At 36.0% G+C, this 26,280-nt stretch overlaps 3 protein-coding genes and 1 long non-coding RNA gene across 6 annotated transcripts in view; all 4 read left to right on the forward strand.

Annotated features, from left to right (window-relative positions):
* LOC110805105 (choline monooxygenase, chloroplastic-like) overlaps positions 1–22,457 on the forward strand; it is a 29,692-nt gene extending 7,235 nt beyond the window's left edge. Inside the window, exons 2-11 of one of the 2 annotated variants that reach the window (XM_022010721.2) lie at positions 15,965–16,010; positions 16,139–16,274; positions 17,918–17,992; positions 18,368–18,571; positions 18,762–18,857; positions 19,089–19,210; positions 19,305–19,398; positions 20,909–20,959; positions 21,374–21,526; positions 21,920–22,457. In XM_022010721.2, the coding sequence (XP_021866413.2) occupies positions 15,965–16,010; positions 16,139–16,274; positions 17,918–17,992; positions 18,368–18,571; positions 18,762–18,857; positions 19,089–19,210; positions 19,305–19,398; positions 20,909–20,959; positions 21,374–21,526 (977 nt within the window). In that variant the 3' untranslated portion in view covers positions 21,920–22,457. The remainder of the gene's footprint in view (positions 1–15,964; positions 16,011–16,138; positions 16,275–17,917; positions 17,993–18,367; positions 18,572–18,761; positions 18,858–19,088; positions 19,211–19,304; positions 19,399–20,908; positions 20,960–21,373; positions 21,527–21,919) is intronic. The other variant, XM_022010722.2, reaches the window with a different exon arrangement.
* On the forward strand, positions 2,571–7,670 carry LOC130467725 (uncharacterized). 2 transcript variants are annotated; one of them, XM_056836388.1, is made up of 3 exons: positions 2,571–3,361; positions 3,991–4,055; positions 6,169–7,670. In XM_056836388.1, exon 3 carries the CDS (start codon positions 6,176–6,178, stop codon positions 6,818–6,820), a length of 645 nt encoding a protein of 214 aa, XP_056692366.1. In that variant the 5' UTR covers positions 2,571–3,361; positions 3,991–4,055; positions 6,169–6,175; the 3' UTR covers positions 6,821–7,670. The 2 variants fall into 2 exon arrangements, 1 of the variants encoding a protein (XP_056692366.1); XR_008927429.1 differs by lacking the exon at positions 6,169–7,670 and adding an exon at positions 5,051–5,286 and having other exon boundaries at positions 2,624–3,361.
* Positions 9,988–12,652, forward strand: LOC130467726 (uncharacterized). Its single transcript, XR_008927430.1, has 3 exons — positions 9,988–10,727; positions 11,357–11,421; positions 12,417–12,652. It is a non-coding gene; the product is annotated as an uncharacterized lncRNA (long non-coding RNA).
* Positions 22,458–23,360: 903 nt separating the features above from the next.
* Positions 23,361–24,453, forward strand: LOC110805104 (uncharacterized). Its single transcript, XM_022010718.2, has 2 exons — positions 23,361–23,784; positions 23,996–24,453. Exons 1-2 carry the CDS (start codon positions 23,595–23,597, stop codon positions 24,115–24,117), a joined length of 312 nt encoding a protein of 103 aa, XP_021866410.1. The 5' UTR covers positions 23,361–23,594; the 3' UTR covers positions 24,118–24,453.
* The last annotated feature ends 1,827 nt before the right edge of the window (positions 24,454–26,280 follow it).

Here is a 26,280-nt window from a genome sequence, read left to right on the forward strand (position 1 = left end):
CAAAAATTAGAATATCATCCACATAAAGAAAAATAATCACACAACCAAAAGAATCATGTTTAGAATAAACGCAAGAGTCACCTTCATTTACATGATAGCCATTACTAGTCATTGTCTTGTCAAACTTGTCATGCCACTGCTTAGGGGCTTGCTTAAGCCCATACAATGACTTGACCAGTTTACAAACTTTGTTCTCTTGACCTGGGAGTCTGGGACAACAAAACCTTCAGGTTGAACCATATAAATTTCTTCATCTGAATCACCATTCAAAAATGCAGTTTTCACATCCATTTGATGCACAACAAGATCATGAATGCATTGTTAAGATAAAAATAGTAAAGCCATATTTAAAGAAGAGTATTTTAAGGAAAACTTATTTTAATGTTTTGTTGTTTGTTAAAGATTTAGGAAAAATTCTTACGGTAGAAACAACGTGAATCATTGTTACTTTAGAGGTAAAATAAATTACCACTCATTATTTTTAGCATATAGGATTATATAAATTGTAAGCATCTTGAAGTTAAATTGATTATTACGTTCATAGTCATTTCATATTTATTTAGAGTATTATATTTTCTTAGCTATTATAGATATATTCTTCATTATTTCCAAGTTCAAATATAGTCATTAAGCACCTAATTTCCCTAACATGCATGCAAGAGGTTCTAATGGTTGCAATTTTAGTTACAGGAGAATATGTATCAAAATAATCAATGCCATGTTTTTGGGTAACACCCCTTACCACAATCCTGGCCTTATGCTTGTCAATGGATCCACATGATTTCAATTTTTTTTCTAAAGATCCATTTACAAGTAATGGTCTTGCAACCTCTAGGAAGATCAACCAATTCTCAAGTATTATTACTTAGGATTGACTGAAGTTCACTATCTATAGCCTCTTTCTAGAAAACTGCACCAACTGACCTCATTGCCTCTTCAAGTTCTAGGGTCGTCTTATAAAATGAAGACATACACAAAATCATCAGTAATCAATAAAGGTTCAGTTAGAAGAGCAGTAATGAAATCATCACCATAACTTGTTTCCTTTATTGCCTTTTTGCTTCTCCATGGCTCCAAATCATAATCATTATTAGTGGAGGAAGAAGCAATGGGCAAGGCAATAGAAATGCTAGAAGATGGTACATCATTATTAATGCAAGAGACTTTTAAAAGAAAAATGTTTTCAAAAAATTCAGCATCTCTTGCTTCAATAATGTTACCACTGCATGAGAGTTGTTAGCACCTTTAACAAGAAAATGATAAGCAGCACTTTGATAAGTATAACCAATAAAGATAGAATCAACCGTTTTGGGACCAATCTTGTCTCTCTTGAAATTGGGTATGGAAACCTTTGCTAGGCACCCCCACACTTTCAAGTATTTCAGGCTTGGTGCTCGACCTTTCCATAGCTCATACGGGGTCTTGTCCAGCTTCTTGTGAGGCACCCTGTTCAAAACATGACAAGCAAAAAGAATAGCTTCCCCCCACATATTATCAGGAAGCCCAGAACTAATAAGCATTGAATTCATCATATTTTTTAAAGTTCTGTTTTTCCTTTCAGCAATCCCGTTTTGTTCGGGTGTGTAAGGAGTCGTTGTTTCGTGAACTATACCATTCTGTTCACAAAACTCCTTAAGAGTGTTAGGGTCATACTCACCACCCCTATAACTCCCAAGTCTCTTGATTTTCGTGCCTAGCTGATTTTCAACTTCAGCCTTGTACTTGAGGAACATCTCCCCAGCCTCATCCTTTGACCTGGGAAGAAAAACCATGGTAAATCGGGAGCAGTCATCAACAAAAGTAATGTAATATCTTTTACCACCCCTGCTCTCATAATTTTTAAAATCCCCAAGTCACTATGAACAAGTTCTAGTGCTTCTCTGTGTGTGTCTATTGATTTAAAAGGCTTCTTTGCAAATTTTGGTTCAAAACATACTTCACATTTTGCAAAGTCAGTTTTAGAAAAACTTGGAATCATATTTAAGTGTAGTCTTTTAATTGAAGCAATATTAACATGACCCAATCTAGCATGCCATAAATCCAATAGACTCAGCAATGTAAGCAGAAGAAGTACTAGTTTTCTTATTCATAACTTCAATTGAAACATCAAGAGTAAACAGCGCCCCATTACATACAAAAGCCCTTTCCCACAAATTCCCCATTGTGAGTAATAACTAGCCTATTAGAATCAAAAGAAAGCTTCAAACCAGCTTTTATGAGTAAGCTACCAGAAATCAGGTTCCTACGCATTTCTGGAATATGTAAAACATTGGTTAAAGTAAGATTTTTTCCAGAAGTGAGAATGAGAATGATCTTCCCTTTGCCTTGGACAGTTGCAGAAGCAGAGTTACCCATAAAGACGTTTTCACCATCAATCTTCTCATAGGCAGTGAACATGTCTTTGCTGGTGCAAATGTGCCTGATTGCTCCTGTATCAACGATCCATTTGGCAACATCACCTGTTAGGTTAGCTTCTGAAACAACAACAACAACAACAACAAAATTGTTAGGATCAGCAACAGCTTCAGCAAGGTGGGTGTAATCCCCCGTAAATTTATAAATTTTATTAATATATATTAACGTACATTATTTATATTTAAATAGAATTTATGAATTTTAAGTAATAAATATATAATTAACGTATATTTATTTTATTTAATTACGTTCTAAATATTTAACGATTTGAGAACTTTATTATATATTTAATGTATATTTAATTTTATTTAAATATATCCTAAATATTTTAACGGTTTGCGCAATCAAGAATAATTTTAGAATTTTATGTTGAAAAGAATTTGAATTACGAAATACATTGGAATTTGGAAAATAATCATAACCGGTTTTGGAAGTTTAAATGCAAACTTAAATCTAATCCTAGCCCAAATTGGCAAAGCCCAATACAATGAACCCATAACCTTCCTATACTCCTATTCCACGTGAAAACAAAAGAAAAACAAACCCTTCCCTCTCAACCACCATTCACGTAAATTGCAAACCCTCCTCCTTTCTCACATTGCTTCCCCTTACTGCTACAACTCACGCCGCCAGCTGCCGGCCACCTACAACCGCCGGACCACCGCCAGCTTCCTCTTCCGTTCGCAACCACCAGCCCAGCACCACCGCAGTCACCGTCGGCTCGTCGCTAACCTCTTTCCGCCACCCCTGCTCGCCGCCGCGCAACCCTATCGCCGACCAGCACGTTCTCTCTCCACTCTGTTTCGTCACTACTCCACGCGGGCCATCACCACCTTCGGCAACCAGCCCAACCGCAACCTCCACCGCGCCCAGCCGCGTCTCCTAGCTCGCCACCACTGCCGTGCCTGCACCACCGCCGGCCAGCACTCTCCTTCCTCTCCTTTTGGTTATTTCTTAAACCCTAAGTTATTTAAATATTTTAATTAAGTTTATTAATTTGAATTTATGTTCTTGAATTTAAATTATGTTCTTGAATCTAAATTATATGTTTTTATGATTTAACTAGAATTTTCAGATTTACATATTATGTTTAAATAATGAATTTAATAACGTTTTAATAATTTAAATTGCGTTTCTTGAATTTAAATTATAGGCTTTATGATTTAATTGTGGATTTCAGAATTTTAGGTTTGCATAATTAAATTATTAATTTTCAGATTAGGTAATTGAAATGAAATAATGATTTTAATTATTAAAGTGTGAATTTTTAAGGTTTTTAATGATTTAAATCATAATAGAATGGTTATATATTATTAAAGCTATTATTTTTATGATTTTAAGAACATTGATTATGCTTTAGAGTAGTTTGGAATTAGTTTATATTGCCGGAAATTAAAGTATGATGTTTGTAAAGAGTTTTCAACGAATTTCAATCACTAATTCAATAATTATGATGCTAGGAAATCAGATGTTCAAGTTTAACGTTAGGGAAGGTTCTGAATATGTTTAGGATGTATTTAGAATGCTTTATTATGGTTGCGAAAATTGATTGGGAATATGTGTTGGTTGTGTTAGGCGAAGAATTCTCTTTAGGCGACTTTTGAAAGTGTTAAAGTGGTCTATCAGTTTGTTTACACAAGGTACGTACATACCTGCGTGCTTGGAATGTGTGCTAATTGTTGAAATCATGTTGATATTATTGTTGAACTTGGTGATGTTGATATTATAGACAAACTTGGTTATATGGAATGTGCATGTTTAATACTGTTGGACAAACTTATTGAACTTATTTTGCACTATAAGAACTGTAACATGTTAGTATGGATGTTTGATACAAACATGTTGGTTGGGAACACTAGATTATTCTATATGATTGGGTTGGATCAATTGGTTGTTGTTCCCTTTCTATCTTTTCACTACTTTATAAGGGCGGAGGACCTTGTTTAGTAAGTTGAAACTTTATGCCCATATACAGGGTCGCTCATGGTTAAAGGAAAGGTTGGTTAAGTTGGAATGAGTCTTGATTGATGCTTTTATGATCACTTACTTAATTCCAAGATAAAAACAGTTGTGAACAAATGTGAATTGTCTGTCTTATGTAATGGTTGAGTCATAACGAAATCTCAATTTGTAAATCATGTAAAGTGAAACTGAATAGCAATAGCTTTAGACTGTGCACGTCTGAAGTGACGGACAAACAGGAGTTGGGGTTCATGGTGGTAGCCCATGGCCTTTTCTGGGACCGGATTGATCACCGTGTCCTATTTTTATTTAAACGTTCCTCGATATCGCAGGTCACTGAGGTTACGGAGTCGCGCCCGTACCTCGTCTTCCTTAGTGAAGACTTCTGGATGGTCAACTCGGTCCATTGTCTATTTCAACTAAAATAATATTATTGCTAAAAGTCTAGCCTAGTCTAGTCTGGTCAAGTATGGTCGTCAAACTATCATGTTTTGTCTGCCCTTGTTTGTGTTCATTAGTATCATGTTAGGGTTGTTCGTTTAATAGAATCATGTTAGGATTATTATTGATTCAGTATGTAGTACTCAGCTTTGCTGATTACGTGCTTTTGCTTGTGCATGTTGATCATGGCTATGCCTTATTGATCCTGTGATGACCCAACTTTGGTGAGCAGTCTCTAAGGATCAATAAGCGTTGCCCATCTACAGGTTTGAAGATGATGCATCATTGGGATCGGGATTAGAGAGCTCGTAGTTATATTTGTTTTATTAAGTGATTTGGGTTGTTAACTTATATTTGGAAGTTGTCGTACTATTCGTATTTCCTTATTTCCGTTAATTGGTTTTGGACTTAGTATGTAATCGATTATTTATGAACCTAAAAGTTAGTTTTATGTTTTCCGCTGCAAAATTCTGAATAAGCCGTACGTTTTCACACGGGCGATAATGCCTTGATAATTCTCTATAGTTATATTTATAAAAGGGTTGTTTTAGAAAAAGGGAATTGTCGGGGTGTTACAAAGTGGTATCAGAGCTAAGGTTTTACTTTAATAAATTTTTAGGCGCCTAACTATCTAGTTATTTAAAATAAATTTCTTAAAAATCGAGATTCTACGTATTATAGTGTTCAAAAATTGGTACTTTTTTTTGGGGGGGAAGATCTCCTTTTATCTTGTTTGAAAGTATATAATATTTCTTATTTAAGTTCGAAATCAAATTATTTATTCGAATTAAATTGACTTTCGAAATTTTTATTCTTTTTCTTATTAATTATTATTCAAAAAAAAGGAGTACAATTTTTTTTTAGAAGTTCAATTTTTTTTTTAAAATTGTTTCAAGAGTTAGAATTCGTTATTTAAAAAAAAAAAAAAAAAAAAAAAAAATATATATATATATATAAATCTTCTTCGAATTAATAACTTTATTTTCGAATTTATTCGCTACGCATTTCCTTAATTTATTTTACTTTATTTATTTTATATTTTTATTCTATGTTATAATTTAATTATATTATCGTCCTTTTAATTTGTTATTTAAACTATTTCAATGCTTTAGTTTATGAGAGATGGGTAGTATAAGAAAGGCATATAAGATAGAATTATATGTGCATTAGCAGCTAGTCAATGCTAGCATAAGAAATTGATTGTTATGTACGTGCGTATGCTAATTGTTTAATGTTACATTTAAATGTGCATAAAGAATTGTTTGCTTCCACCAAACTTATTGCATTATTGAACTTTGTTTATGATTTGGCTGGAAAATCGTTAGTGAGACTTTGAATTGTTTATTCCAGGAATAAAATGTTTCTTTCCAAGTATACTAACATAGGATCCTTCGAGAAACTTGATATAGAAACCCCTGATATTTACGTGAAGAAAATTGTGTTTGGATGTGAATATTATGCTAAAGTTCAAGGGCAACCTATCTTAATGAGAAAGGATATCATAGCAGCCACAATCATTAATTGCTTACCTAACAAATTTCCATACCTAGAACTCAAGGAAAAGTTTAAAGACATGCATTCTGATAATGGGACTCCAAACTTGACTAAGTATGGAACTTGGGATGGTAGATGGAAATATGATTCAGAAATTCTGACCACCATTATTGAAGCGGCAGAAAGTGGGTTTAGAGACGGTAAAATCGTAGGGAGTCATGTTGGGGATTCAGTTACAGAAGAACCTATGGGAATTAGTGTAAATAATGACCTAGAGGAAAATGATGTAGCTGTGGAGAATGAGAATGTAGGTGTTGAGGCAGAGTATCCTAACCCAGCGGCTCATGAGCCAACCATTGAGATCTCTAGTGATTTGGATGCAGAGCTCGAAAGTGAACAGGAGATGGCAAGTGAGCCTAATCAAGATGAAGACATGGGTGAAGATGCAAACCCTGAGGAAGACCCCGATGAAGACCCTGAAGAAGAGTTCGATAATCTTGAGATCTAAATTTCACTTCGCAAGTTTCAGGAGCAATGGATAGGCAAGAGGCCACAAATATTTTGAAGTCATAAATAGTTAATTTAACTCTTTTATGTTTTAGAGAATAAGTAGCGAAGCTACAATAGTTTAAAGTTAAAGTTTATTGAAGTTTGAAATGTTCTTTATTATTTTGAAGGATGTAATAAATATTTATGGAGTTAGCAATAAAAGTTAAAGTTTTCAAGGAATTGTTCTTTATTCTATTTTGAGGATTCCATAATACCCCAACCTTTAGGTAACACGTCATGGATTAATTTTCCATTGGTTGCATACTCAGTGTGAATTGTGGATCAATTTAATTGCCACAATAATATTAAATGATTTGAGTACATAAAGAAAGTGAGGGCCAATCTAGACCCTCATGACCAATATGATTCAAAAGGTTATGCCATATGTGCAGTGTGTGAATGTCTTTCGTGAATTATCGAGGATGATTATTTTTCAATGATTATTGCATCTTGTAGACGATCGTTGCACCTTCATAAACGATTGTCGTGCCTTCATAAATGATGTGTATTAATGTGAACATTGTTGGTTGAGGCGAACTTTATGGTCAATTCAAGTATTAAATTGTATGGGATAACGTATAGGTGATGTTTCAAACCTAAAGTAGAGTATACTAATTGCAGGCCGCGTTCTAGAATGGCCAACAATAATGACTTAGTTGTTGCTATTCGCCTCTTGGCGGAAAAGATGACCCCACCTTTTTAGAAAACCAGATTGGAGAGTTTGAGAAATTGTTTGGGGATTTGAATTGTCTTGAGAATATGAGAGTGGGTCAAGTTGTCATGTATTTGAAAGATGAAGCCGATTTACAGTGGAGAGAAAATGGGGTTAGACTTAGCGTTGTTGAGAGATTCAATTGGGATTCATTTGTTACCGTCTTAAGGAAAAAGTTTTATCCTCTTTTTATGAGAAAACAAAAGGCACAAGAATTCATAAACCTTAGGATGGGATTGGCTAAGTTTGTACAACGCTAAGATAGACGTACTGTGAAATTCAGAAAGTAAAATTAAGGAACCATATTGGAAGATTGACCTCATATAGATGTTTTGAGAAGACCAAGAACCTTTAGTTATTTCGGAAATGCAAGTGAGAAAATTGATGAATAGGGAGTGTGAACTATTTTTCCGTAGTGTGTTAGAGGTGAGTAAAGAAGTTGGAGTGAAAACCGAGGATGTTGCCATTATGAGCGGATTCATTGATGTGTTTCCGAGTGAAATTGCAAGTATGTTACCTGTTAGAGCCTTGAGTTCACTATAGACTTAGTTCCTGAAACGACGCCTATACCTAAAGCACCATGTAGAATGACACCTCCCGAAATGAGGGAATTAAGACACTATTGCAAGAGTTGTTTGGTCAAGGAATATATTTATTAAGTAGAAACATAAGAGTATGGAATTATGCATCGATTTTAGGGAACTAAACACCGTCAAGAATAAATATCATGTACCTAAGATAGATGACATATTGGATCAATTGAATTGGGCGAGTGTGTTCTCGAAAACTGATTTGTGTTTGAAGTACCACCCATTGAGAATAGCTGATAAGGGCCTAAGACCTCATTAGCATTCGTCATTGTCATTATGGGTTTAGAGTAATATATTTTGGGTTAACCCATGCACCTGCCATAAGTATGTATTTGATGGATAAGATTTTCCATGAATTCCGAATTAAGTTCATTATTATGTTATTGATGATATCCTGATTTATTCAAGGAATGAGAAAAATCATGACAAACACCTGAGGATTATTTGGAGACGCTTAGAAAGAATCTAGTTTTATTAAATGAAGTATACAAATCTTGAAGTCATATGTGTATAAGTGACACCGACAGAAAAGTGAAGGACTAAATTAATTGAGAACTATGTTACGTAAGGGAATAAATTTAAGAGAAGATTTGAGTGGTCCAGGATCGTTGGAAATCATTGTTGGCTGGAAAAGATGAAAAGAAATACATGAATTGGTGCAAGAGCTAAGAGTTAAGCCCAAAAGTTATACACCCATGAAAAGTGTAATGAGGTTCGGTATCAAGGAAAAGTTGAACAGAAGGAGTTTCTGTAGATCATGCTAAGATTCAAGCTGTGAGTGAGTGACCTACTCCAAAGAACGTGTCCGATACTTGAAGTTTTATAGGCCTAGATGACCATTATAGGAGGTTGTGAAAGACTTTTGGAAGAAAGCAAAACCAATGACCAACTTGTTGAAAAAGGAATCGAAATTCAAGTGAAGTGAGAAATGTGAGGAAACTTTCTAGATTTAGCTGTTGTCGCGTCAATTGAAACCTTATAAGGCTAATTACCAAACCCATGACCTAGAGTTAGCTGTTATGGTGTTATCTACGAATATTTGGAGACATTACCCTTATAGGGCAACATATAAGATCCTTACCGAGAACAAAAGTCTGAAATTTTGGCAATAAGGTCCAGGTGAATCTTGGGGACAACATTGAAAATGAATATTTCTTTCCGCCCTGCAACCAATAGACAGATTGAGATTACTAACGGAATTTATGTTGAAAACCTGTGTTATTGACTCTAAGGGTAATTGGGAAAGCCACCCAGGTTCGATTGAATTTTCGTGCATCAATAGTTACCATGCAAGCATTACGATGTCACCTGTTGAGGCATTGTGTGGAAAGAAGTGTAGAAATCCCACTTGCTATGATTTTAGTGGAAATATAGCTTTGGGGACATGATTCGTTGAAGTAGAAATATCCAAAGTCATTCCCTGGGGTGAGTTACGAGGGCGTAACTCGTTTTCTTTAAGGGGGTAGAATGCGATAGAAATTCGCGCTTTTTACCTATTTTTATGGTATTTTTATGCATTTTATGCTTATTTTTAGCAACCTTTACAAGTTGATGCAAAGCAAATAGATTCTCCGCATAAGAAAAGGTGTTCATGAGTAACACAAACAGCTTTGAGTTGGCAAAATAGTGCACTTAGGTGGCACAAATACTTCTTTAGTATGAATAAGTTGAAAACTTTTGAAAAAGGTGTGAATTTCCCTGTCAAGTTTCGGGACGAAACTTCTTTTAAGAGGGGTAGATTGTAATCCCCCGTAAATTTATAAATTTTATTAATATATATTAACGTACATTATTTATATTTAAATAGAATTTATGAATTTTAAGTAATAAATATATAATTAACGTATATTTATTTTATTTAATTACGTTCTAAATATTTAACGATTTGAGAACTTTATTATATATTTAATGTATATTTAATTTTATTTAAATATATCCTAAATATTTTAACGGTTTGCGCAATCAAGAATAATTTTAGAATTTTATGTTGAAAAGAATTTGAATTACGAAATACATTGGAATTTGGAAAATAATCATAACCGGTTTTGGAAGTTTAAATGCAAACTTAAATCTAATCCTAGCCCAAATTGGCAAAGCCCAATACAATGAACCCATAACCTTCCTATACTCCTATTCCACGTGAAAACAAAAGAAAAACAAACCCTTCCCTCTCAACCACCATTCACGTAAATTGCAAACCCTCCTCCTTTCTCACATTGCTTCCCCTTACTGCTACAACTCACGCCGCCAGCTGCCGGCCACCTACAACCGCCGGACCACCGCCAGCTTCCTCTTCCGTTCGCAACCACCAGCCCAGCACCACCGCAGTCACCGTCGGCTCGTCGCTAACCTCTTTCCGCCACCCCTGCTCGCCGCCGCGCAACCCTATCGCCGACCAGCACGTTCTCTCTCCACTCTGTTTCGTCACTACTCCACGCGGGCCATCACCACCTTCGGCAACCAGCCCAACCGCAACCTCCACCGCGCCCAGCCGCGTCTCCTAGCTCGCCACCACTGCCGTGCCTGCACCACCGCCGGCCAGCACTCTCCTTCCTCTCCTTTTGGTTATTTCTTAAACCCTAAGTTATTTAAATATTTTAATTAAGTTTATTAATTTGAATTTATGTTCTTGAATTTAAATTATGTTCTTGAATCTAAATTATATGTTTTTATGATTTAACTAGAATTTTCAGATTTACATATTATGTTTAAATAATGAATTTAATAACGTTTTAATAATTTAAATTGCGTTTCTTGAATTTAAATTATAGGCTTTATGATTTAATTGTGGATTTCAGAATTTTAGGTTTGCATAATTAAATTATTAATTTTCAGATTAGGTAATTGAAATGAAATAATGATTTTAATTATTAAAGTGTGAATTTTTAAGGTTTTTAATGATTTAAATCATAATAGAATGGTTATATATTATTAAAGCTATTATTTTTATGATTTTAAGAACATTGATTATGCTTTAGAGTAGTTTGGAATTAGTTTATATTGCCGGAAATTAAAGTATGATGTTTGTAAAGAGTTTTCAACGAATTTCAATCACTAATTCAATAATTATGATGCTAGGAAATCAGATGTTCAAGTTTAACGTTAGGGAAGGTTCTGAATATGTTTAGGATGTATTTAGAATGCTTTATTATGGTTGCGAAAATTGATTGGGAATATGTGTTGGTTGTGTTAGGCGAAGAATTCTCTTTAGGCGACTTTTGAAAGTGTTAAAGTGGTCTATCAGTTTGTTTACACAAGGTACGTACATACCTGCGTGCTTGGAATGTGTGCTAATTGTTGAAATCATGTTGATATTATTGTTGAACTTGGTGATGTTGATATTATAGACAAACTTGGTTATATGGAATGTGCATGTTTAATACTGTTGGACAAACTTATTGAACTTATTTTGCACTATAAGAACTGTAACATGTTAGTATGGATGTTTGATACAAACATGTTGGTTGGGAACACTAGATTATTCTATATGATTGGGTTGGATCAATTGGTTGTTGTTCCCTTTCTATCTTTTCACTACTTTATAAGGGCGGAGGACCTTGTTTAGTAAGTTGAAACTTTATGCCCATATACAGGGTCGCTCATGGTTAAAGGAAAGGTTGGTTAAGTTGGAATGAGTCTTGATTGATGCTTTTATGATCACTTACTTAATTCCAAGATAAAAACAGTTGTGAACAAATGTGAATTGTCTGTCTTATGTAATGGTTGAGTCATAACGAAATCTCAATTTGTAAATCATGTAAAGTGAAACTGAATAGCAATAGCTTTAGACTGTGCACGTCTGAAGTGACGGACAAACAGGAGTTGGGGTTCATGGTGGTAGCCCATGGCCTTTTCTGGGACCGGATTGATCACCGTGTCCTATTTTTATTTAAACGTTCCTCGATATCGCAGGTCACTGAGGTTACGGAGTCGCGCCCGTACCTCGTCTTCCTTAGTGAAGACTTCTGGATGGTCAACTCGGTCCATTGTCTATTTCAACTAAAATAATATTATTGCTAAAAGTCTAGCCTAGTCTAGTCTGGTCAAGTATGGTCGTCAAACTATCATGTTTTGTCTGCCCTTGTTTGTGTTCATTAGTATCATGTTAGGGTTGTTCGTTTAATAGAATCATGTTAGGATTATTATTGATTCAGTATGTAGTACTCAGCTTTGCTGATTACGTGCTTTTGCTTGTGCATGTTGATCATGGCTATGCCTTATTGATCCTGTGATGACCCAACTTTGGTGAGCAGTCTCTAAGGATCAATAAGCGTTGCCCATCTACAGGTTTGAAGATGATGCATCATTGGGATCGGGATTAGAGAGCTCGTAGTTATATTTGTTTTATTAAGTGATTTGGGTTGTTAACTTATATTTGGAAGTTGTCGTACTATTCGTATTTCCTTATTTCCGTTAATTGGTTTTGGACTTAGTATGTAATCGATTATTTATGAACCTAAAAGTTAGTTTTATGTTTTCCGCTGCAAAATTCTGAATAAGCCGTACGTTTTCACACGGGCGATAATGCCTTGATAATTCTCTATAGTTATATTTATAAAAGGGTTGTTTTAGAAAAAGGGAATTGTCGGGGTGTTACAGTGGGCTTGATTCTGATCCGGCTTCTTCTTGACCCTGCAATCCCTGGACTTGTGACCAACCTTCCCACATTCAAAACAGTTTCCCTTAAACTTATACTTCTTTATTTTCCCTTGAAGCTTGAACGGACTGACCTTCCCCTTAAACTTATTAGAACTGAAATTGCCCTTAGGTTCAACAAGATTAGCTTTAGCAGAACCAGAAAACACAGATTGACCTTTATCTTTAATACGGTTCTCCTGGTGACCTACGAGTTCCTCTAAGGTAAGGTCTTTCTTCTTATGCATTAACTGATTTGTAAAATCCTTCCATGAGGGTGGCAGTTTCTGAATTAAAACAATAGCAAGAGTGATACCACAAATACACAGACCCTCAGCGGCCATAGCAATGCACACATTCTCATAAGCATGAATCTGATCTATAATGGGTTTATCATCCTCAACTTGAAAGCCTAACCACTTACTAACACAGTAACGTTTAGTACCGGCATCATCAGTTCTATACTTCTTTACTAAAACATCCCAAATATCCCTAGCAGGATTATATCTCATATAAATATCAAGCAATGCATTCGACATATGATGCAACAACATTCCCTTACAAGTTCTATCATCTTTAGCAAACTTCAACTCAAAATCATGCAATTCCGATCATCAGGTTTCACAACATCAGCAATAACATACACAACATCAATTTGTTCTAAATAAAATCGCATGCTAACCGCCCAACGTTTATAATTCTTTCCATCAAGAGGTTCTAACTTAAACATATTAGGAATCAGGAATTTCGAATTCATAGCCATAATAATTGTCTTTTAGATTGTTAGCTATAAAATTAGAACAACTTATCTGGATATTACGTAAATACGAGCTGAACAATTTGTCGCGCCGTGGCCGAATCACTGCTCTAAAAGACAATTCTGTGCTACCTCTGATGTAGTAGAACACTTGTAGTTGCCCTCCACTCCTCCAGGGTTAATACGACACCGAATTTTGTGTGCACTCACATGCCTCGATTGGAGACCATAATACTTGCCCAAAACATAAGAGTGTTTGAGAGTTTGAGAGAGAATTGAGAGAACAGCTTCCGTGATGTGTGTTCATGAAAAACGGAAGAGGAAGTATTTATTAAGAAAACTGTAACAGTCATAAACGGCTAGTAGTGGAAGTAGTGGGCAGTTACAACGTTTAGTACTTTAGTGGGTTGATTAATTGGGCAATTACAACATTTAGTGGGTTGATTAATTCTTCTGACCGTTAGAATTAATCAAAACCACCTATGACCAAAAAGAATAACCCGGCCAACAAAACCCACTCCACGCCCGCGAACCGCATTCGCCAAGTACCAAGGCCCACGGCTCGAGCCCGACCCGTCTGGCCGGCGCGCGCGCGCGTGTGTGTTGTATGTCCACCATAGATAAAAAAATGTGGTATCGGTCACGGTCGCGGGATCGGTCTCGGTAACGGAAATGATGCGTTAGTCACAGACCATGTCGCGGTTGTCACGTAGGAATTTAAAATTTGAAAAAGAAGCCCCATGTCAGCCCCACTCACTACCTACCCTAGTCCCCCTCCCCCAAACCGTACGCGTGACATAATCAAATGAATTCCTTTGTCTACTTCTCTCTCCTTTCTTGTTTTAGATCTGAAAATGGAGTTCTCTACCCTATTTTAGTGGAGTTTCTCCATTTCATTCCCTTTTCCCTTTCTTCTTGTCGAAAACATGGGGAATTCGGCCGAAAACCGAGTAGATGTGAGGTTAATAACGTTCAATGCGGACAAAACTCGTTCGGATCGGTTGAACCGGCCGAGATCTCGCCGTTTTTAAAAACACTTTTACAACTCGGGATATCTCGCATCGTCGGCCTCCAAAACCTAGTTAACTCGGGCGATACGAGTTAACTCGGACGAGTTTTTACACCATGGTGTCCACCCATGCCACTCTCATGCTTTCTTAAACAAGTGTTTCACTCAAGTCCCAAATATAAACAATAAATGAAGTTGGTGTTTTTCCAATGTGGGACTTTTCACATTCTTACTTTTCCCACTCTTTTTGTTTTGCACTTTCACTAGGACTTCCAACAATGACAACTTTTTGAGAAATATGAACACCCAAAGCTAGTACATTCACGGCTCGCTTGATCTTGTGCATGAACTCCTCGATAGATAGAGAGCCTTTGGAGATGTTGCGGAGTTGTGCCTTTAATCGCTTGACATGATCGCAAGAAGGATTGGCATATGTACTAGCAAGTATTTCCCACGCTTCCTTGGCGGTGGTGGCTCGAGTCATAAGAGGGCCAAGGTTGTGACTGAGGGTGCCTACAAGCGCATCAATCAGGAGTTTATGGTACTTAGTCGGTCATCCTTGGTGATGGTTTTCGAGGGTATGAGTTTTGAGCCATCAACAAAGGAGTAAAAGGTCATAACCAATGAGGAGAGCTTCAACCTGGGATTTCCATGTAAGATAGGTTGAGGGGGTGAGTTTTTGAACCGAGTGGACATTCATCACGATGAGAGGGTTGATTGGGTCACAAAGGTTGGGAATGCTGTGACGAGGTACTATAGAGGAGATAGCCGAGAGAGATAGAAATTAGGAGGAAAAAAAGATCAAGGCTGATACCATATAAGAGAATACAAAAATGAGGTAAGTTATGTATATTCTCATTAACTAAAGCAATATTTATACAGGAAGATTATATTAACCTAATTAGGTTTAGCTAACAAACTAAGAGGATAATAGGAAGACAAAGTAAAGACGGAAGACTAGGTAAAAGATTCCTAACAGTAAGCTACTTAACAGAAACTAAATACAAGGAGGAAATATCTAAAAAATAAGCATAAGCTTTGACTTTTTATACTTAGTTATTTCTATCATGTAATGATCGTATAATGGAGCAGGTTTCTCAGATCTGCAATGTAATGTTAGGAATCTTCTTTTCACCTAGTTGAGTATGCTTGAAAGTAGAGCTAACAATATAGAGGGGGGGGGGGGGGGGGGTTGTGTCTCGTTCTATGTCATTGTATAATTTCGGTGTCTTACGATATAGTGTGGATGAAAAGTATGGACTTGTTTCGTGAGAACATAGGCAAACTAGCTTTTAAGTAACACAAGAATTTGCTCCTCTAATCATTTTTCAAATGTATGTGAAATTATTTATTTTTGACTACATGGTAATGATGCCGAAATCTTTGTCTTTATCTTTTAGGATGCGTTGATCAGATAAAGAATGCTCATGACTATTTCACTGGCAGGTGCGATTTTCTCTTCCTTCATTTGTGTAAACGTGAGTGTGGTGTTGGGGAGGGGTGTGTGTGGAGGTGGAGAGTGGCTTTACAATTAACTGATTTCTGACTAATTAAACGTGGTTTAACCATGGCAGATTGGGAAATGTGGAATATGTGATATGCCGAGATGGCGTTGGTAAAATTCATGCATTTCACAATGTTTGTCGGCATCATGCTTCTATTCTTGCTTATGGAAGTGGTAGAAAAACCTGCTTTGTATGCCCTTACCATGTGAGTTTCACTCCCCCCACATTTTCCTATGGTTTTCCCTTCGCATTCTTTTTTTCTTCTCGGAAATGGGGTTATAGATATTTTTTTTGGTATGTCTACCCTCATCCATATTTTACATAATACTCCATTGCAACAAAATGGATTTGGGGCTCTAGAAACGATCCCACAACCGAATTTTCTTGCATTATCCATGTCCTCTCCAGTCAATTTTGTCATCCACCTCTTCACATCGCACTAATAAAATTGAAATACATACAATCATTGGGGAGATACACTTTCTAAATTTGTATAGCCTTGGAGTATCCGGTAGGGTGGTTGAGCTGGTAGCTGATTCACATTCCCTGTCAGGATCTCATGCTAAGGATCCTCTCTACCTTCCACATCCATCTCTTGTAAGTTGTCCACGGAGCCAGAGCATTCCCAATAGTTTCACATTACCTTTGCCGATTGCTAAAGTCCGAAGTTCAGACCTAATTATATCCTTTTGCATGGAGGTACAGAGCCTAAATTTTGTTCACCGCCATATTGTTGAAACTTCGGCCCTTGCATTGTCAACCAAGGAGCTTTCTCTAGAAAGAATTCTCTCGAATTTGAGTCTAGAGTAAAGAATTTACAGCGCGTTCAGTCATCGAACTTGCAAGCTTCAAATCTCTGAGAACCTTTGAGCTATGTTACCCTGACTCGGATAACATTGTCGGACACGGGTATATGTCCAAGTGTCCGACATGGCTATTTTGTGGAAAAATTGCATGATTTTGGCCCAAAATGAAGTGTTGAAGTGTCCATATTTATGTCCGAGTGTCGAGGATCCGACACGGGTATTTGAGGTAAAATGAAGAGTCTGGGTAACAGAGCCTTTGAGTTCTCTACGACTCAACCTCAGCATCACCTCTAATCAAAATTCTATTTCCTGTATGCTGATCTACATTTAGGGTTTGCTAACATATTCCCTGAAAACCCCATGGAAGAGAGATAATTTGACGCTAGTTATTATTTTCATCTGACAGATTAAGTAGTAGGAACACTTGTTTCCATTGCATTGATGTGAAATACATCGTATAGTTTTAAGCGCAACATGGAGAAGTTTTACTATTGCTACGGCACATGGAATCCATTTTACTTTATTTCAGTAAATAACATATTTTCTGTCATTATTTCTTCCACTTGGTCTAACTGTAAATCATATCAGAAATTTACTAATGGATATACCCCGTCTAATCAGTAACCATCCAGAGTGTGCAATTTAAATGAACGTTCGAATGTCTTTGTAGACCTTAATTCAGGTTGGCAGACCTGAATGTTTTTCTCAGTAATCCACTCTAGAGAAACCGAGGAAGTAAATTCCCATAACTGCTATGCATTAAATACATTGAACTTGCCATAGTGCCATTGTTATTCAATCAAATGTTACTTCTTTAACAAATTTAGTTACTTTTAACATATGTGTCAGTGTTTTAAAGCTTTTTTTTTCCCCTTTGCTTACTTTACATGTGATATACTTCTTTTTTTTATTTTTTTTATTTTTTATATCAGCACTTCTATGCTTTTCTTGTCAGTATAAAGGTTTGTTGAGCTAACCAAAATTTGCTTATCTGAATCCGTTATTTGTTTAAAATGAAGATTATCTGCATCGTTTTTTATAGGGATGGACATATGGCTTAGAGGGAAATCTTCTTAAGGCTCCAAGAATTACAGGACTGAGGAATTTTAATCCCAAGGTATGCAGTATTTCTGTATTTGATGTACAACATTCTGTATTCATTTCTTACTTAGAATGAATTCTCTGATAATGTCCGTTTCCAATGGAGCCAAAGGTTCATTTGTTCTTTTGGTTGTGGGATGTAACGGACTAAATCAAAATGGCTCTTAAAACCTCTTCGCTTCCTTTCCATGAAGTAGAAGATGGTCGTCCCGTTGTCGTCCCGTTATTGCTTTTGGTCAATTGGAAACAACCCCTCTGCAATTGCAGGGGTAAGGTTGCGTACGTCCGACCCCCCCTTACCCCACTTCTCGCGGGAGCCTCTTTGAGGCAATGGGGTAATGATAATGATAATGATGAATGATTTCTCTGATAATTTCAATGTTGTTTGTAGGAGTATGGTCTCGTACCAATTAATGTTGCAACATGGGGGCCATTTGTTGTTGTCAACTTAAGTTCTTCCGAAGAAGAAGTTGATTATGGAAATATGGAGAATGACTGGCTAGGTGGTTCAGCTGACCTGCTTAGTATCAATGGAGTTGACACCTCTCTGAGTTACATTTGTAGACGCGAGTACACCTTAGAGTGTAATTGGAAGGTCTGAGCTTGCAGTTATATACCATAAAACTCTCCACATTTTATTTTAATCAAATTTTGTCTTGGTTTGAAACACATAACTTGTTTCGCTTTCTGCTGAATGCAAAGAAAAGACCTTTTACAGATCAACTACATTTTGCATTAATTGACTTGTTGGTCGACTAATGCTGGCTTCTATTTGTCTATATCAGGTATTTTGTGACAATTATTTGGACGGTGGATATCATGTTCCATACGCACACAAAAATCTTGCTTCTGGGCTGAACCTGGACTCATACAGCACTGAAGTATGGTCATTGTTTCTCTAATGTATGATTTTACTTGCAACTCAGAGGTGGTTCACTAGGCCAATCAAAAAAGTTTATTGATGACAATGGATATATATATATATATATATATATACATATTAATAATCTTATTCGACTAATATATTTTGTTTGAAAAACAAGATTAGGGGAGTTGATCACTTCTCCAAAGAAACATTAAAATCTGATCTGACTTGTAGTTTACTGCATTAGATGTTTGAAAAAGTTAGCATCCAAAGATGTGCGAGCTCATCCACAGAAACTGGAGAGGATTTTGACAGACTTGGATCTAAAGCACTCTATGCTTTTGTTTATCCCAACTTCATGATTAACAGGTGAAAAATGTTCCCTTACTACTTTAATTTCGTGCATGCTTTGACATCCTTGAGACCTGTATCCCTTTTTTTTCGTGACTGCTTAATTTAACAGGTATGGCCCTTGGATGGACACCAACCTTGTTATTCCGTTGGGACCGCGGAAATGTCAAGTAGTGTTTGACTACTTTCTTGACGCGTCATTGAAGGTTAGATTCTTTCTAAAATTCAAAATTCTATTTATTACGGAAATACGACGTCAATCTCCTGTAAAGTAAACACTTAATTCACCCATCACTGAAATGAAAGATGTATATTTTTAGTGTCTTTTACATTATACTACGTATGAAAGGTCTATGTTTTTATTGTCTTCTAATTTATATGTAACTAAATTAAAAAATTTGCTGGTAGGTTACCAGTTACCACCCACAATATTCTTCGAGTTTTGAGTTGATAAATATGGAGTACTACTGTACTAGTAACATAGCTGTTGCTAACTTGCTATGTTGTTGCATCAACAATTTCGTTGATCTATTTTTGGCTATTGTGCTGGATTGCTGTCCATATGAGATTGCAGTTTTCACGTACTAATGAATAATGATTGGCACTGGGTTGGGGGTTCTTCACTGGATTTTTTTTTTGTATCTTGACCATACAACGGTTACAGTGGTATTTTGGATTTTGCAAGATGAAAGCATGGGATTTAAGAGTGCACTGTAGTGATAAATTTGGAAGGCATGAAGGAGAAAGGAGTCTGGTTCTAGACCTATTTGAAAGAGATTGATATCATGGACTGTTGGTTACTCGGTTTTTAGGTTACCTGCACTCTTCGTTTCTCTTTGAGTACCGATATTTGATTTTTGAAGACATGGGCATGTGTATGGACAGTTAACGCTCATTTTTAATCCAAAATCAGGTAAACTTATCGTGAAATGGTACAAACTTTTATATAAGGCAGTCTTACACAAAAGACCACCTTATTGTCGTATAAGTTAAGCAATGGAAGCAATTAGTTACGCATCGAAACTAATTAGTTAAGCACGAAACTAATTAGTTAAGCAATAGAACTAATTAGTTAAGCACTAGAACTACTTAGTTAAACAATAAAACCTATTAGTTAAGCAATGAAACCAGTTAGTTAAGCAATCAAAGTGGTCTTTTCGGTAAGACAGTCTTACACAAAAGTTGTCGAAATGGTTGATTACACCAGGACTTGTATCTGTGTTTTTCCAGTAACACATAAAGAGATAAAGATGACAGCTTCAAGTTACTTTAACAATTGAACATTAACTGAAGTAACGTTGCAGCCCTCGAGCTCAACTTTGCAGTGTTTATATCGAGGAAAAAGGCATGACTCTGACTTAGAAATCTGAAAGCTCGATTGATCTTAATTACGCTCTACAGACCAAACCCAGACCTTAATTACGCTCTAGACGCGTAGTGAATTATTGATCATACTAGTGTTTTTTTTGCTGCATAAAATTGTGGATTGGAAATTTTCTGTGTTTATAAATTTTTAACCTTCCGACTTACAGTATTCTAAATTACGAAAGCAAGTAGATTTTTCGTTGACATCTGCAGTGTAGTATATGTTGGGCTTAATGGTACTTTGATGCTTTTCAAGAAGCAAATCGTCATTTCAGCGTATCAGAGATTACTTTGTGTAGTTATATATAGTTAGTGCTGCATAATTAAGTTCATTTTTGTTATTTATTGTAGGATGACAAGGCTTTCATTGAGAGAAGCCTAAAAGACAGCGAAGAAGTACAGGTATGTGAAAGTTGTCCAGCTTTCATTATGAGTATATGTTTTAGAATAGAACCACGTCAGACTTATATATGGTCAATCTCCTCCTATTACCAACTGGTTTTAGGATAGAACCCCGTCAGGCTTATATGTGGTCAATCTCCAACTATTACCAATTGGTTTTAAGGTAGAACTCTGTCAGACTGATATGTGGTCAACCTCCACCTATTACAAGTTGGTTTTAGGATATAACCCCGTCAGGCTTATTTATGGTCAATCTCTTCTCTTGTATGGGCTTGTATATGGCCCAATGAGTTTATAAGTACAAAAATGTTCTCAAATATCCTCCCTTTCCCATCCCACTTTCTTTGCGGAAAAAAAAGAAAAAAGGAGTGTTTAGAAAAGATAGATTGACATAAGTGTTGTATAACAATGCAGATAGAAGATATCATGTTATGTGAAGGAGTACAAAGGGGACTAGAATCACCTGCATATAATACTGGAAGATATGCACCCACTCTCGAGAAACCAATGCACCATTTTCATTGCTTGCTGTACAGGAACCTAACAGAACAGACTCTTCAATTTTAGGTAAATTATTATTGGGGAGTTTCTTTCTATTGAGTGCAATGGTTCTGCTAAGAAGCAAAGCAAAGCTGTTATGTAAAGTTTATCAATGGCCACTACAAGAAAACGGGTTATTTCCTGCTTTTTTTACCGACCTCGGTAATATTGGATGGTAAAAAGGAAAGCTGTTTTTACCGGTCTCTCTTTAGGCTCAAAGGAGTAAAAGATCCTTATAGCTTTGATTTGATGTTGAATTTATTGTAGAAGTGTGTATTTAGAATGTAAGGCTTGTTTGTTTAACACTAGTATTAATGATTTCCTATTTAGTGCACATCATTACATATTTTGAGTTATGTTGCATTAATACGTCCGATGTTGGACTCGTTTATGGAAGTGATACCCTGTGTTTTGTAACAGGTTTTTTAGGTGTGATTATGCTATTTAAGTTGATAATAGATGATCTATGACTTCTTATGTGTTCACTCTTGGTGGTTTTGCGGCTAATTAGAAGAGACAACTTTGCAGCCTACAATGAGTCCGTCTACTGTATATAGAAGCAGAGTACATGGTATTGACGGAAGCTGCAAAAGAGGAATTAGGTTCACTCTTGTTCTTTTTTGTTGAATTTCAAGGTCTTGAAATTCAGTCTAGTTTGCGTTCAGTTCAGTTCAGTTCAGTTCTAAAGAGCAATGTCTGTGTGTAACTGTGTAAGTGACAGAAGCACATTAACATTTTGCTCTTTAGAGGACAAAATGTGAGGCACAAGATTCAAGTTATTTTCTTCATCTTTATTTCAGCATTTGCCAACTAATTATGGTGCACCCGTAAAGTTTGTGTGTTCATTAACCTAGCATAGTTTTGTAATAATTTTTCCTCAAGATCTGTAAGACATGCATCGTCTCCTGGACCTAACACATTGTTTGTGAACCACATAAAGTTTGTGTTTTCTTATTAATTGTCCATTAACCTTTTTGGCATTCGTTATTGTAATACTAGTGAAACAACAAAATCTTGCAAATAATATTCTAGTTCAAGTTTCGGAACAAAACTTTTTTTAGAGAGGATAGATTGAAGTCCCCAATATTTTATGGTCTTTACAAATATATTATAATCAATTTAAATTATATTATATTCTTTTAGGCATTTAAAATAATGAATTGGTTTGTCAACAACTTGATTGTGATTCTTTTAGAGAGGGGAAAGAAAGAGAGTAAGAAAGAGAGAAGGAGAAAATGACTCGAGGAAGAGAGAAAATAATAATGTACCAAAATTAAACACCATTGGAAAAAATGATAGCATTGTTTCATTTTTTTGGTAGCATTGTTTCATTGTTTCATTCTTGATACCGGTTACTCGCTTTCTATAAAAAATGATATCATTGTTTCATTGCAATGCCATCAATTTGTACAATGGTGGAGTATGAGTTTGTTATCAACTGTGTCCATAATCGTTGTAAAAAATAATTATAAAAGTTATATAACAAAAAGTATAGCATAAAAGTTTAATGTATTTATCGAATCGTCATGGTGTTATTGATATTTACTCCTCAAAGTTTAGGAAGCGGGAGTTAGGGGTACAAATGAGCCGATTGGTGATAAATACTCACGAACAAGCTCGGTCAAAGCCTCAGACCTCAGTCATAACTTGTTTGAAAAGTTACTAAACAAGTTTGAACAAAAAAATTAAGCTTGTTAAGTGAACGAATCAAGCTCGGACAACTACATATTCGACTCATTATTATTCGACAACTCGTTTAAGTTTCTTTAATAAGCGTAAATGCGTAATTATGTCCAAGTAAAACTCGTAAAACTTGTTCTGAATCTCGAAAAGATAGACTTTCTCGTTGAACTAGTGGTACTGTATACCAGACTTCTGATCAAAGGCAATAAACTCTGAATAACTAGTCTAACTAACTACGCAACAATAACCAGAAACTTTATCTTCTTCTTCTCTCTAAAAAAATCCCCCTTTTGTTATCTTCATCATCGTCTCCCACTCTCGTCGTCGTCACCACCACCACCACTGACACAGGAAACGTTTCATCATCTGCAACATCAACAATTTCGAAGCTCGCAAGAAGTGTTTGTTAACAATGGCGTATGTTGATCATGCCTTCTCCATTACAGATGAAGATATCATGATGGACAACACTTATGCAATCAACAATAAACCTCCTATTAAAGAGATCGCCTTAGCTGTCTCTCTCCTCGTCTTCGGTGTTGTCGGTATCGTCCTCGGGATTTTCATGGCCGTCAATCATGTTGGTGGTGATCGAGCTCATGGTATTAACCCTAACCCTAAATTTATAATTTATTTACTGTTTTTAATTCGGATTGTTTTGAATTTTTCTTGGTATTCATGAAATTTGTTTAATTGAGACTGAAATTTGTTTAATTTTTTATTTATTTTGTGTCTATTAATCTTAACCCTAATTCGTTTATTTCATCGAATGCCTCTTTCAATTTGATTTTTTTTTTGTTGAAATTGAAACAGGGATGTTCTTTGCAATATTAGGGGCGATCTTGTTCCTACCGGGTTTCTATTATACAAGGATTGCTTACTACGCGTACAAGGGTTACAAGGGTTTTTCTTTCTCCAACATTCCTCCCGTTTAAAGGTCGAATGTTAGATTTAATACTCTACTTGATGTGTTTTCTGTACATAGAAATGGATTAGTGATCAAAAGAAATGAAATATCACCTTTGTTTCTAGTTGACAACTGTTATTGTTGGTATTTCTTTTGTGGAGAGGTGATGTGGTGTTGGTGTTAAGGTGTTTTTATTCCGTGCTGTGATCTCGAATAATCCGCGTCCTGTTATGTAGTGATGTTGTGGACTTGCTTGAGATTTCACAATGTGAAGGATGTAATTGTTTCTTGTGTATCCGACTATCCACGGATTTAAATCAGCCTCTTTTGTGGTTTTAATGAAATTTCTGTGTACTTAGTGTTCCGTTTTATGCAGTGTGATGCTTACTCACTTCAATATATGCTTCTTTTAGCCTTGATTTTATCTCGCCTTTTTTTATTCCTCAATGGTTTTTTTTCCTCTTGAAGAGGTATGGGAGGTTCTCAGATTGCCATAATCGAAAATGTTCTCTGTTTCGAGTAGTACTCTTCACTAGTGTTTTCTTTTCAAGCTATCTTATTTACTTTTGTATTCAAGTTGTATGTTTATTTTGGATATGTTTTATCTGAGCTAGAAAACGATGAGAACATAGAATTTTGAAGTGCTAGCCTTAAGCTTGTAGTTAATCTTTGAAGCTTGAAACATTCTCGTTGATTATATCATTTTAATTTCCCAATCTGTGTTATGGGGATCTTCATTTATCTCATGTAGGTGTGTTGGACCCTTGAGACTCTAACATGGGTATTGACACCTTGCCACTTCTTTTGGGACCAAAACCATGGATCAATTAACATTCGGACAGGTACCCGTGGCCGATTTAAGGTCCCTAATTTGAAGTAACATAGGTCATCTTAGGGTTGGCATGTGAGTCATCAGTCTACTCCAAAGCAATGCTCTTTAATTGCCAGAGTACGATTTTGTTATGTATTTTATGATTTAAACCAAATCCTCCATCCTTGGAAATATGCCTTTGCAGTTTCTGTCTTCTCCATCAGGCTAGTCATATAATGTATTTTTTTTGGATATGAGTGCTACCTTGTTTAGGCATAACACATATTTTTTCTTCATCTCATACTTTTGTGAATGATGTGATCCTGCGAGCAGAACATAGCTAGATTCACTACTATGAGCATCCACCAGAAGTTGAAAATAGGGACTGGTATTAAACTATTGCCCGGAGTTGCATTTTCGGGATCGTCCCTTTTTCCACTAGTAGAACAAAGCTTGTATGAGCGAGCCTCTATGCTCATGCTAGCCTCAGCAGTCAGCACTATGATAGCTGCTTTAGCCTTTAAAATTTTAGATGATACGAAGTAACTAGAAATCGATTTAAAGCTGGTTCCTAGTTGGGCTAAGAGTTTGATCTTTCATTTCTGTTCCTAATTCCTATACTACCCACTTTTAACCTTTAATATATCATTTGTTTTGAAGCTTGTACTTATCACCCACCTGATAAAGAGGCGATGTAGGATTCTGGTCACAATTGAGGACTCTGTTTATGCAGTATTGACTTTATGGTCTTATTTAACATGAAGACTCCACACTATTACTTATAGACAGCATGTTTGGGGTTTACAGCTGAAGCTTTGGATGAAAGTTCCTTTCTTGGAAATTTCATTTCTCACAATATTAGGCTTATAGGTCATTATGGTCTACTGTCAACTTTGAGTTGCTTGTGAAACTCCTAAGCCTAGGAATGCTAGATGTAGAAGACTGATAATTTGGTGGTTTTGAGGTGGTGCTACTCTTTCAGGTTTGTTTTGGATATGATTCATGATTATGTAATGTGTGATTGGCAGTTAGATGGCTATGTCTTTCCATCTACTTTCGTTATATACGTGTCCTCTTGTTTTGCCCGCTTCCCTTTTTTTGGTGTATACCTCTCTTAAAACAATACTACTACGGTTGAACTGGGATGTCCGTAGGTGATAAGTTAATTCCTTCAGCTAATCAGAAGCACCGATTATCTGTTTTGGTTTTCTATTATCATCGGAAGGAAGGTTTCATTCAAATCGATGTTTTTCGTTTCATACATGCCTTTGTAGTGGAAAACCTGCCTTTTTTAAATTGTAAGCATGCAATAATAGTGAGAGCTGTACATGTCATTTCTTCTTGCATTACTTACTGTTGTCGAGGTAATTGAAGAAAGAT

This window comes from Spinacia oleracea, chromosome 2 (assembly GCF_020520425.1).
Source record: "Spinacia oleracea cultivar Varoflay chromosome 2, BTI_SOV_V1, whole genome shotgun sequence".
In the NCBI taxonomy this organism is placed as follows: domain Eukaryota; kingdom Viridiplantae; phylum Streptophyta; class Magnoliopsida; order Caryophyllales; family Amaranthaceae; genus Spinacia; species Spinacia oleracea.